We start from the raw sequence: 12,915 nt of genomic DNA on the forward strand, positions 1-12,915 counted from the left end.
AACCTGCCCCTTCCGGGCAGCTCTTCCTGCCCACTTGTGCCTATGCAAGTGTCTTTTCCTCTCCTGTCTCTTTCTAGTCAACTTACTCTTTAAATATAACTGTCTTGTGAAGAATCGCGCCATGTGCCGCTGAAAGGGGAGCTCTGGTGAAACATTTCCCAGAGTGAACCCAAGGACCCCAACTCCGAAAGACAAAAGAGCCAGCGCTGATTTAAAGCACCAGACCCCCATGACTCAGGCCATTGAAATGAGGAAATTCTCAGAGAAAGACACAGAGCTGTTTCTATGAGGAAAACAAAACAACCTTGAGCTAAGACCAGAGGGAAATGGATATGAAGGCCATGCATAGAAGCCTCAGGGAACTCAGACCCATACCAGGGCTCATGTGTAGAAGCCTCAGGGAACTCAGACCCACACCAGGGCTCATGTGTGGAAGGGACACGCCTCAGGAGCTGAGGATACAAGGCCAGGGGAGGAGAGAAACGTGAGTGCAGTGTGCACAGTGTTTACACCTGCGAGGGAGTTGGTAGGCCAGCCCAGGCAGCTTGGGGGGACGGGCAGAGGGCGCCCTGACCTTGGCCTGCTGAAGTCCCGACCACAGGACCCGCCCGCATTCCTGGCTCTCGGGACTGAGGATCACCTGGGCCTTGACTATCTCTTCTGTACCGTCCACCTTGGCTGTTCCCATCTACGCCGCTCCTCCCACTATAAATTCTCTCCCTACTCCCCTAGGCGGGCCCCTCCTCCCTTGGAGTCCCCTCCTGCAACTGGCCCCAGTAAACCTTTTCTCAGATGGTTTGTGAGGGCCCCTTTCGGCAACACCTTGACAGGAATATTTTCTCAGATCTTGCCTGTGAATGCCACCCACATGTGGACTGTTAACTGGGGTTGGGGGAGGAAGTGACATCTGGGAGGGAACACGGGAGACCCCCAATCTGTCAGGAATGTTTGATTTCTTCAAATAAAAAAAAATGGTAAAATTATGAAGGTATTGGGCCTCCCTGGTGGCACAGGGGTTTAGTCTCAGTACTCTGAAGCTGTCACCAGCCACTGCAGCGAGTTCGACCCCCCCAGCCAGGGAGCTGACCCACAGGGCCCAGCAGACCTCTCTGGTTTCCTCACTGCTCCCCTCAGCAGTGGATTTCAGTTCATCTGCCTGTTCTCCCCCGCTCTGTCTCTGGTGAATCTTCTTACCCCCAGCCCCCATGTTCTGGCTTGTACCCCAGTTCTTGTGTGCATAAATAAATAACTCTTTTTTAAAAGTGAAGGTGTTATAAGATAGGTGTGCATACATGATAAGTCACATTTCCTTGAAAGCTATCTTTGTATTTGAAAAAGTTATTTTTATTGAAAAAATTATTTCTAAAGCAGAAAAAGGGTGGGGGTGGAGATGGGCTGGAAGGAGCAGGGAGGGACCAGAACTAAGACAGTTGACTTCACATTTCTCAACCCCAAAAGCCTTTCTGATGCGAATTTTTTTTTTTTTTTTTTAGCCCACCCTACCCCACTACAGGGCAGAGTACCTGGAAGGTAACAAAACACAGGAGGAAGGCACTAGGAGACAGCTAATGAAGGGGTTGGCAGGGGACAGGACCGTGACAGCCACAGGAGACCAAAGAACTTTGCTGCTTTATCTGCTGTGACAAAGTCCCCAGTGTTATTCAGAGCCAAGGATGCTTCTGGAATCAGGGGAGTTCCCAGGCCTGTGTAGCAGGAAGGAAGCCAGACATCTTAAACTTCCCATCTGCCCAGCAGGTGCTGGGTGGGGCGGCTTTGAGAGGCAGAAGAAAGAGTGAGCTGTGACGGCACTGGCCAGAAAGCAGTTGGCCCAGCTCTTCCCTGCAAAATAAGTCACGTTCTAGAAGCATGGGCTAGGAAGATTCCCAGGTAAATAACCCCCACCGCCACCCTGCCCCGGCCATTCCCAGAAGCCACACTCAGCTGCTCAGGCTGCTGGAACCCTGGGGCGGGCAATTCCAGAGTGTCTAGGAGGCGGCAACATGGGGAGTCACTCTGGGCCTAAAGCAGCCCAGGCCCAGGAATCCTAGCCTTTCCAAACCAGTACGGATGCAAAATGATACTTACAAACAAAAAATTAATCTACATTGAGAACCTCTGAATCTTTGCTCTTTAAACTAAAATTTGGAAATCTCGATTGTACTTTATGTTAATCTGAGAGACTACCAAGTGGTATTCCAGTCATTTCTTCAACAACTGAGTGCCAGCGCTGGGGACATTGCAGTGGACAGGTGGACAGAAGTGGACAGCATCCTGGTTGGCTGCGGGAGGCAGAATGACTATGTCAGTCAGCATTAAGCTGTACCTTAGGGCGATAAGGATTTTTTTTTTTGATAGAATAGTTTATTTTTATATCGTTGTGTACATTTTTTTTTAATCTCAATTGTAATCCCCGCGGGTTTCCCATCACCAAGTCACCTGTGTGCCATCACCATAGTCCAATGCACTCCCCCCCCTCCCCACTCCACCCCCACAAAATGTCTCTGGTATATGACTGTTCACTATTCTTATTATTTTCTCGCCTGTTCCATTATGCTCTTGCTATGAGTGAAACCATCGGTATTTTTCTTTTTCTTTCTGGCGATAAGGATTTTTTTTAAAGATTGATTTATTTATGCATGCAGAATTCAAGTACAGGCTAGAGGTGCAGGGGGTGAGAGGACTCACCAGAGGCAGAGCAGGGACCAGAACAGACAGAGAGACGAAGTCCGCTGCTGAGGGGAGCAGCAGGGAGACAGGAGAGGTCTGCCGTGCCAGGTGGGTCACCTGTGGGACCTGGGATGGAACGTGCAGCTGCCAAGGCCTCACAGTGCTGCGCTTTAACCCTGTTGCACCACCAGGAAGGGCCCTGACATGGTCTTTATTTAGCATCATTTGCGGTGAATGAGCTCCAGGAGCGATCCTTCTGTTACTACTTCTGTTAGTTACTTCGTTGCATCCTTGGGTCAAGAGCAAGGTCTCCTTTCTAGGTAGACGTCAATCACAAACAACGAGTGATATCTAAGATTCGCACTGGCCCAGTTTTAACTTGCAAGAACACACACTCCCTGGCTCCCTAGCCTGAAAATCTATGCTGATTTTACAAGCGGTAACAGACCCAGAGAGATGTAGGCGTGAATTCAAGAAGCTGCTTTCCGGACCGCGCTCCTGCCTAAGCACTGCTCTAAAGCGCAGCCTCACGCGAGCGATCGACGTGCTTCGGCCGAGCCCGAGTTCAGCCGCAGGCCCTGCCACTTGCTAGGCGGCTTTACCGAGGAGCAAAGGATTTACCTCTCTGAACCTCGGATTCTTTATCCTTAAAGGTCAAGCGTCTTCCAGTTCACCGCGAGGGTGAGAGATTGGCTCCTAGATACCACACCCCGAGCAACAACAGCTGGGGGGCGGGGAGGGAGCGGGTCTGGGTGTGGCCTTGCAGGAGGCCAAAGTCTTTCTAGACTTCAGGTTCCTCCCCCTTTTCCCCGCCCTACCTGGGGCCCTGGGCGCTGCCTCCGACCCCCCACCCCCCTGAACCCCGGGCCAAGCGAGGTGACCAGAGAGGCACCGTGACAGCCCGTGTCCCCGAAACGGGCGGACGAGGTGGTGTGGTAGAAAGAAATGCGGCGGCGGGGAGAAAACGCGGCCGGGCGCTAGCCGCCCCGCCCCTCCGCCCGATTTCGCCGGGAAGGGAGGCGCCGCGCCCGCCCCTCTCTGGCTGCCCGCGTGGAGCCGCGAGGAACCGAGAGCAGAAGGAGGCGACCTGCGGCGATGGAGGCGCTCGGCACCGGCACGCTGCTGCTGCTGCTCCTGGCGCTGGCGCTGGCGCTGGCGCTGCTGGGGACCCGCACCCACGACCACCTGCCGCCCGGGCCCGCGCCGCTGCCGCTGCTGGGCAACCTCCTGCAGCTCCGCCCCGGGGCGCTGTACCAGGGACTCCTGCGGGTGAGGGGAGCCCCAGCCGCCAGACCCCTGGGGCCGAGAGAGGGAGGGGTCTGCAGGGCAGGACGCAGGGGTGTCAGGACAGAGAAGCTGGGGTGTCCCGGGGAGGTGGCAGGAGCTGGGGACCTGGGCTAGGAGTCACCTGGAAGGGGGCGGGAGAGGGTGAGGGCTGGGGACAAAGAGGAGGACCTGGGTGGCCAGCCTGGCAAGAGTGGGCTGCCCACAGAATCCCTGGAGGGGGTGTGAGGGCTGGGAAGGGGGTCCCCAGTGGCAGAGGTCCCAAGCTGAGGGACCCACAAGATCCCGGGAGTGGAGGGGTCTGGCCAGAGATGGAAGCCTGGGAAGAGGAGCCCAGGTGTGATGGTGGTGGGTGGGCCGGTCCGTGAGAGGCTGCTGGGCCCTGCAGGTGAGGTGTCTGAAATGGGGGGAGGGAGGAGACACCAGGCCGCAGAGTGGAGGCCGCAGAGGAGAGCAGCTTCCAGGAATCTGTCAACAGAGAATGGGGGTGCTGGGCAGATAGGTGGAGCCCAGCTGGGAGGGAGCTGGCAGTTCCTGGGACCAGGCTGGAGCCTGGAACTTTCAGGGCCTGGCAAGGAGGGGGGATCTTGGGGAGAGATGGGCAGGCCTGGCAGCTGTCTCTGTTCCAGGAGTTGAGGGTTTAGGGGTGATGGAAAGTGTGACTGGATATTGGAGTGAGGGGCAGAGAGGGGAGGAATTATGGGAGACCTGGCATGCATTGGGGGTGTAGGGATGGGCTCCTTGTCCCCCGGGCAGAAGTTAGGAAGAAGGGAGTGGGGACTAGGGAGCCCCGAACCTCGGAACCTTGTGCAGAGAGGAAGGGCTGAGAGTACGGGGTTCACGGACAGAGAGCAAGTGCCTCATCCAGTGACGGGGGCCATGAGGTGACCGTGGGACTGTGCACCCCACAGCACCGCCCCCTCTTGCTCCCTGCCCCAGCTCAGTCAGAAGTATGGACCTGTGTTCACCGTGTACCTGGGCCCCCGGCGCCGCGTGGTGGTCCTGGTTGGGCACAAGGCCGTGCAAGAGGCCCTGGGAGGCCAGGCCGAGGAGTTCAACGGGCGGGGGACATTGGCCACGCTGGACGGCACCTTTGATGGCCACGGTGAGTCATCAGAATGCCCCTGGGCACTTGTGACCTTCCTGCACAGCGAGCTATTAGCAGCAGGTGCGGCTGTTATCACGAGCCCCCGGCAAGCAAAGACTTAGTTAGTCCTGTGCTGAAACCAGGCCCCAGGCCAGGGGGCAGCAGCCTGTCACTGTGACAAGGACAGTTCAGGGAGGTCAGCCTGCTTGGTGGACAGAGGGTGAGCTGAGACCCCGCTGCAGTGGGAGGACGCGGGAAGCCCTCCATCCATCCATCCATCCCTCTGACACGTCTCACGTGAAAGTAGCAGATGACCGCGGCTGACGGGAGGCCGCTCTCCCCGGGGCAGAGAGGGGCTTGCCAGGAGGCAGTGGAAGGAGCCGGTAGATTTCAAAATGAGAGGTGACAGTTGTACGAGCAGGACGCGATCTGTGCCGGGCAGAGGAGTGGGCCAGACCTCTCAGAGCTGACACGCAGGATGCGTGGGGCCCCCTTCTCTGGTGAGGACGGAGACCTGGGCCACCAGGCAGAGGGGCAAAGGCTGAGAAGCAGGGCTCTGACTCCCTGGTGGAAGTGGGAGAAGCTGGCGCGGTGGCGGTGGTGGAAGTAACAAGCCGGGCGAGTCTGGTCACGCAGGGCCTGAGTCACACTGGAGGGTTTGGGCTTTGGGTTCTGCTGGGAGCACTTGAACGTAAGCGGGGAAGGCGTACAGCCGGGGCAAGAAGGGCCTTCTGTTTGTGGGAGCCCGGCAAGGAGGCCAGGGTGGGAGCCGTGCGGAAGGGAGGGCTGGAAGTGGGGAGCGGCCCTGGCAATGGGCAGGGACAGGCAGGAAGAGGATGCTGAGGCCAGTTTGGGACACAGTGGACGGGAGGGGCAGGCAGCAGGAGGCCACCGCAGGTCAGCATTTTACAGGTGCGAGCGCGAGTTCAAAGAAGGGAAAGGGCGTGAGAACAGGCCTCTCCGATAAAGGACTAAAACGGGGCCGTTTCACTGTTCCCCTCCCGTTCAACCTCCAGATGACAAGGGCCACGGGATTCACTGTCGCTCTGTCAGTGTCGGGCTGGATGACGAATGGGAGGGCGGACGGTGGATGGACGATGGAGATGGGTGGGTGGGTGGAAGGATGGACCGTGCCGCATGGAAGGTTGGCGGGCGGACGGACGGACGGAATCTTCTGTCACCTTGGTTATTCGGAGGGACCTAGATGATTCTAGCTGCCAGGTTTTCAGGAGAATGTCACCTTCTGCACCAAGGCCACAGGATAGAAGAGCCAGTTAGCCGCTTATCCTGCACCTACCGAGCCTTTATCCTGGACACAGCCCGGTTGGGCGCAGATGGGGTGAGGGGTCCCCATTGGGGGAGCCTCACTGAGAGGACAGGAGTAGTCCTGGGGTGGGGGAGGGCTGGTCCCTCCTTGAGTCCAGCCTTCTGTCCAGGGGTTTTCTTCTCCAATGGGGAGCGGTGGAGGCAGCTGAGAAGATTCACCCTCCTCGCGCTGCGGGACCTGGGCATGGGGAAGAGAGAAGGCGAAGACATTGTCCAGGCTGAGGTCCGGTGTCTGGTGGACGCATTCCGGGAGACAAAAGGTCAGCATGGCAGCTTCAGCCTGAGTACCCCAGGCCCAGCTGAATGTGGGGAGCACCAGCAGCTGTCTCACGCACATCACGCTTTCACCATTTTTGTTTCTCTCTCCTACGTCAGTCTCTCTGTCCTTGTCTGTCTCGTCCTGTTCACCGCTGTCCCCGTCTGTCTCATCTCTATGTCTCTCTGCCTGTCCCTTTCTGGTTGAGTCTGGCCCTCACGTCACACTGTGGGTCCACCCTGCCTGAGGTCAGCCTCCTCTGCCCTCTCCCTCCTCACCCTCACCTGGACCCTCCCCCAGGACGGCCATTTGACCCCTCCCTGCTGCTGGCCCAGGCCACCTCCAACATGGTCTGCTCCCTCGTCTTCGGCCGCCGCTTCCCCTACAAGGATAAGGAGTTCCAGGCCATGGTCCAGGCGGCTGGCGGAGTCCTGCTTGGGGTCAGTTCCCGGTGGGGTCAGGTAAGTGAATGGGGTATCCCCCCCCACCCCCGCCCCAGCCCTCCTTCCAGCCAGGCCTCCTGAGAACAGCTGCCCCTCCCCCTGCAGGCCTACGAGATGTTCTCCCAGCTCCTGCAGCACCTGCCCAGCCTGCACGCAGATTTCCTTGGCCACGTGGGCACACTGGCCGCCTTTGCAGTCCAGCAGGTAGAGAAGCATCGGGAAAACCTAGACACCTCAGGCCCTGCCCGTGACCTCGTGGACGCCTTCCTGCTGAAGATGACACAGGTGGGAAAGGCTGGGGGCCTCCTTCCGCCCCTCGTCTTTGCTCCTTCCAGCCCCGTGACCAGCAATCCCACCATCACGTCACCCCCCACACAGAGGGTATGCTTCATGAAGCCCAGCATTTAATTACAAAACCTTTCAGCATGACCTTATGCTATAAAGTCCACGTTATTACATATATAGAACAGTGTGTTAGTAGATGAGAACAATCAAGCTAAGGTGATGCCTGTGTCGACTGTACAAGTTTGGAAATTAGGGAGATACTCAGGGCCATGTCCTTTGCTGCTGTTGTTTTTTAAATTTATTTATGCATACAAGAACTAGGGTGCAGGGCAGAGGTTCAGGGGTGAGAGGATTCACCAGAGACAGAGCAGGGAACAGAACAGGCAGATGCACTGAAATTCACTGCTGAGAGGAGCAGTGGGCAGGTCAGGAGAGGTCTGCTGTGCCCCATGGGTCACCTCCCTGGTGGGAGATCGAACTCAGGCAACGGCCATGATAGCGCGAGACTTAACCCCTAGACTACCAGGAAGGTCCCAAGGAGTTCCTCTTCTTTTTTTTAAAAAAAAAAAAAGATTTAGGCCCTCCCTGGTGGCGCAGCGGGTTAAAGCACAGCACTGAGAATCTGAAGCCACTTCCGCATGAGTTCGATTCCCGCCTGCTGCCTGCCCCGGAGGAGACCACATGGCGAGCCAGACCTCTCCTGGCCCACCCGCTGCTCCCTTCAGCAGTGTACTTCGTCGATCTGCCTGTTCTGCTCCCCACTCTGTCTCTGGTGAAGCCTCTCACCGCCCCTGAGCCTCTGGCCTGTACCCCAGTTCTGTATGAATAAATAAATAAATCTTTTAAAAAAAAAAAAAAAAGATTTAATTTGTACATACAGAACTAGGGTACAGGCCAGAGATGCAGGGGCAGTGAGAGGATTCACCACAGACAGAGTGGGGAGCAGAACAGGCAGATTGACGAAATGCACTGCTGAGGAGAGCAGCGGGCGGGTCAGGAGAGGTCTGCTGCGCCCTGTGGGTCACCTCCGGGGCAGGCGGGGATCGAAGTGGCTTTAGCTTCTTAGTGCTTTAACCCGCTGCGCCACCAGGGAGGGCCCAAGGAGTTCCTCTTCTTTAAAGTGAATTCCACTCCATGGCTACTCTAGCCTCTCTGCCCATCAGCGGACACTTGGGTGTATCTGTCCCCCAGCTATGAACAGAATCTTCGAGATCCAGCTCTCAGCCCTGGGGAATGTGCCCAAATGGTTGTATCCTTGGGAACTGGGTTGTAGAGCTCTGAGGAAACACCAGCCCATTTCCGTTCTGTCCACGGTGACTGGAGTTCTCAACTGGCCACAACTTCTCCAACACTTACTTTTTTTTTTTTTTTAAAACAGTGGCCATTCTCTCGGGTCTGCAAACATTTCAACAGAGAACTGTTACCAAGAGCCCACTTCCCAATTTTCCCCAATGTGTATGAAAAGTCCGGGGCACACTTTGACTTGTCTGTGCTGGGCCTGTGTTCTGAGCGGCTCCCCTGGTTTCTTCCAGGAGAAACAAGACACTGACACGGAATTCACGGACAAGAACTTGCTGATGAATGTCATCTATCTGCTGTTCGCCGGGACCGTGACGGTCAGCGCCACGACTCGCTACACTCTCCTGCTCCTGATGAAGTACCCTCAGGTGCAAGGTAGGAGCCTTCCCACCCACCAGGCCCTGGGGGTGAGTCCAGCTTCTGGGGTATCTGAAGAGCAAGAACTTGGGGATACTTCTGTTCACAGGGTGAGGCATGATGAGAAGTGAGGCCAGAGAAGTCTCCAAAGTGAGGATGAATGGCAGAGGTGTGCCTGTTCCTGAGCAGTGGGGAGCTATGGGGAGATTCTGGGCAGGAAAGGGCAGGGTCAGATTTGCATTCCAGAAGATTCCTCTGGGCTGCCCTGAAGAGGCAGATTGAAGGGTATGAGAACTGAAGGGAGGGTGGGGGAGGGACCTGGTATCGGAAGGACAGAGCTGGGCCAGGCTGCGAGGAGGGCAGTGTGGGCAGTGGCCGGGAATAAGAACGACATGGGAGGGAGGCGACTGGGCACTGGCCCAAGGCTCCAGCCAGGGTGTGGGGGCCCCTGAGGCACCCTGAGGTGGAAACAGAAGGAATGAGCAACCAGGTTCAGCAGAGACACTGAAGCCAGCCTGGGTGTGAGCATCCTGGGTCCCCTGGGGAGCAGTATCCAAGGGGTCATGACACCCAGGCCAGACTAGAGACCCAAAGCACATCGGGTCATCAGAGCGCAAGCAGGAACTGAAGCCATGCTGGTGAGAGAGGCATGAGGGTGTGGGTACCCTGGTGTACCCTCCCGCTTTGGGGGCCAGGCAGCTGTGTTAAATGCTGTCGGCCTGTAAGGTGGGCTGCCCTACAAGATGGGACTAGCGGGCCAGGTGGCCTTAGTGAGGGGGGTGTCAGCTGTGACTGTGGCCCTTTGGGCCTCAGTTTCCTCATCTTGGAAATGGGGCCAAGTGGACTGCTGTGGGCATTGAGGGGCTCAGTGCTCAGATCGTGGGCTCCCCGCCGCCAGTGACTCCAAACCATAGTGCACAAGAAGGGCCCCACCTCACCTCTGACCTCTTCTTGGGTGCAGAACGTGTGCGGGAGGAGCTGACCCGGGAGCTGGGCGCCGGCCAGGTGCCGGGCCTGGGGGACAGAGCCCGCCTCCCCTACACGGACGCGGTCCTGCACGAGGCCCAGCGGCTGCTGGCCCTGGTGCCCATGGGCATACCCCGCGCCCTTACCAAGACCACCTGCTTCCGAGGATACATCCTGCCCAAGGTGGGTACCTGGGGCTCAGCCACGCCCAGCTGCGGTCTCTGCCTGGGGCGCAAGGCTGATGCTTATCTGACCTCCTGGACGTGGGTCTCCCTCTTTCTCGGAATCGTCCTCGTCTCTCCTCTCCCTCTGCCAGCTCCCTCTCTTAGTGTCTCGTGTGTCCCCGCCCTCCCACCCCACCCCACATTTCTCATGCTTGTGTGCCTTCCTCTTGCCCTATGATACCGTCTCTGGGCCCCATCTGTCCAGTGAATATCCAGATTCTAGCTCCTTCCAAGGTGACTGGAACCATGGGGGCCAGGACAGACAGGAATGCACTATGAGGACAGGACGGGATGGTCTCCCTCTCTTTCCCCCCTCTCCTCCCCCTCCCTCTCCCTTTCCCTCTCTCCCTGCCCCAGTCACTAGAGAGTAACTCCGCCATTACCACCAGGGGGCGATGTCTCCCCGGAAACCCAAGGCCTCTTGAAAGGTTAATGGATTTGCCAAGGTCACCCAGCCTGCAGGTGGTAGAGGCAGGTTTTGAATCCAGAGCCCGGCTCATTTTTCTCTTTACTACGATGACACAAACTGCCCTTTCCCGGGAACCCACCTCACCGTCCAGCTCAGGGCTCCATCAGCCACAGCCCTAGCGAAGGAGGTCCCCCTGCCGCCCTCCTGCACCGCACCGCCCTCCTCTTCCACTGCAGTCTGGGGAACACGGCAACGCGCGGGTCCCGACTGAGGGGGCCACCACTCTCCCCGAACCCGAGCACAGGGAGCGCCATGGATCTACCCCCCACCTTGGCTTTCCTTCCAAGACCATAAAAAAGCTGCCCTCTGAGCAGCCACGGCTGAATCGCAGCATCCTCCCAAGACGAAAAACAAAATTTAAAAGTAACAAACCCTGCCATGCCCCAGTGCCATCTTGCTTCAGGTCTCTGGGCCTCAGTGTTCCCACCTTGAAAATGGGTCACGTAGACGCAGCTTCCTAGGAGCGGGCGTGCGTGTGTGCGCATGCGCGGGCCCACCCAGACGCCTGTTATTCTTAAACTGTCTATAAAATATTTGATAAGGCGCCCGGGGCATCTTAAAAACTCAAGACAGGTCCGTGCCTCTGCTGTCCCGCAACACTCCAGAATCCGTGCCCTGCGCAGAGGCCTGGATGGCGGGAGATAGAGTGGCTGTCATTTCCCCTCAGGGCACTGAGGTCTTCCCGCTCCTGGGCTCTGTCCTGCATGACCCCGAGGTCTTCGAGAGGCCAGAAGAATTTCATCCCGACCGCTTCCTGGACCGTAACGGCCACTTCACGAAGCCGGAGGCTTTCCTGCCCTTCTCCTTAGGTACTGGCTGGGCCCCAACCCCACCCATCCCGGCTGCAGTACTAGCTGGGGCTCAGGGCTGGCTTCTCCCCGCCCCCCAAGGCTTCTGGGGCGCAGGTGTGAAGGACCCTCGTTCAGCCCCGCTCTCTTCCTTCAGGAAAGCGCGTCTGCCCCGGGGAGGGCCTGGCGCGGGCGGAACTCTTCCTCCTGGTCACCGCCATCCTGCAGACCTTCTCCCTGGACAGCCCGAGCCTGCTGGGCACCCTGAGCCTCCAGCCAGCTGTCAGTGGCCTTTTCAACATCCCCCCAACCTTCCAGCTGCAAGTCCGGCCCCGCTGACCTCCTCCCCGCCTCACCTACCCACCATGTGGACCCCACACAGGGGAGCTCAGGGAGGCCTCCACAGTGGGCGTGGACATGGCTGCATCGCTGGAGCCACAGGTCTACACATGGCCGCCAACCACGTTCACACACCAGGCCATTTTCTAGAGTCAGTCACACCACTACTCCACTACTCAGCCTACACATCCGCAGGGCCGGCTCAGCTGCCCACGCGGCTGTCAAGATGAAACTGGACACTGCTACCCAACCACGAGCGCCACCAGGCCACACAGGCTTTCCCAGACATAAATTTAGTCCATGTGCGACCACAAGCACATGCCCAGAAAACCCATCAGCCCTGACACAACACAACTCCCCCTGATTTGTGACCCCAAACTGCCACCACGTGCCATTTTCACTTACCAAAGCCGCTGTGGTCTCTGATCCTGGTACAGAGCCCCCGCACCCCTAACCCTAGTCAGGGCCTCCCGGCTCTTGACCACCACACCCATGAGGCAATACCCCGGCTCCTCTGCACCCTCAGCCCTCACGGCGCCCTTCTACCAAGTACCCTGGTTCCTACATTCTCTGCAAATATGAACAAACCCCCCAGAGGCAATTGGACACACAGATCTGAAAACCAGGTATACTTGGACACCCCAAATCCCTAAGGCCCTGTTAAAAGCTTCCTCCAACTCGACCCACTGTCCCACTGTGTCAGAGTCGCCACTAGACCCGCTGGAAGGAGCAAGACACCAAACGGCAGGGTGCCGACTCCCGTGTCAGGGATCAGGCCAAGTCTGACGTCCTTTTGACTCAAAGTTCCTTATTTTGCAATAAAAGGTTGTTTCTGGCCCTGGCTCTGGCCCAAGGCAGGACCGAGTGTGTGCCTGTGGACAGTGTTGGTAAGTGTGAGTAAGGGGTGGGGTTGGGGGAGTCCGCCCCTCCCTGGAGGCCAGGCTGGAGCTAAAAAACACGGCCCCGCCCACCCCTGCTGCTGACATCAGTTCCAGATGTGGAGTGGGGGAGGGCTGGTCCTGGGCCTCACTTCCGGCCAGGCAACCGGAGCAGGAGGTGGGCTGGAGGTGAGGACAGGATTGCAGGCCTTTGGTGGGGGGGACCTCAAGTGGGGAAAGTCCCCAG

At 57.8% G+C, this 12,915-nt stretch overlaps 1 protein-coding gene across 1 annotated transcript; it reads left to right on the plus strand.

The window, feature by feature from the left end:
• Positions 1–3,762: 3,762 nt before the first annotated feature.
• Positions 3,763–12,625, plus strand: LOC101619641 (cytochrome P450 2S1). Its single transcript, XM_004693908.2, has 9 exons — positions 3,763–3,936; positions 4,891–5,056; positions 6,475–6,624; positions 6,921–7,081; positions 7,169–7,348; positions 8,881–9,022; positions 9,966–10,153; positions 11,331–11,472; positions 11,609–12,625. Exons 1-9 carry the CDS (start codon positions 3,763–3,765, stop codon positions 11,788–11,790), a joined length of 1,485 nt encoding a protein of 494 aa, XP_004693965.1. The 3' UTR covers positions 11,791–12,625.
• The last annotated feature ends 290 nt before the right edge of the window (positions 12,626–12,915 follow it).

The sequence above is a fragment of the Condylura cristata genome, unplaced genomic scaffold (genome assembly GCF_000260355.1).
Source record: "Condylura cristata isolate star-nosed mole 26May11 unplaced genomic scaffold, ConCri1.0 scaffold00041, whole genome shotgun sequence".
Lineage (NCBI taxonomy): Eukaryota > Metazoa > Chordata > Mammalia > Eulipotyphla > Talpidae > Condylura > Condylura cristata.

What these genes read in the sequence shown, in the direction of transcription:
- LOC101619641 (XM_004693908.2), top strand. Translation starts at nt 3,763, where the DNA reads ATGGAGGCGCTCGGCACCGGCACGCTGCTGCTGCTGCTCCTGGCGCTG. An exon ending in TGTACCAGGGACTCCTGCGG is followed by an intron (nt 3,937 to 4,890) that starts GTGAGGGGAGCC and finishes TCCCTGCCCCAG; the next exon opens with CTCAGTCAGAAGTATGGACC. An exon ending in CGCATTCCGGGAGACAAAAG is followed by an intron (nt 6,625 to 6,920) that starts GTCAGCATGGCA and finishes ACCCTCCCCCAG; the next exon opens with GACGGCCATTTGACCCCTCC.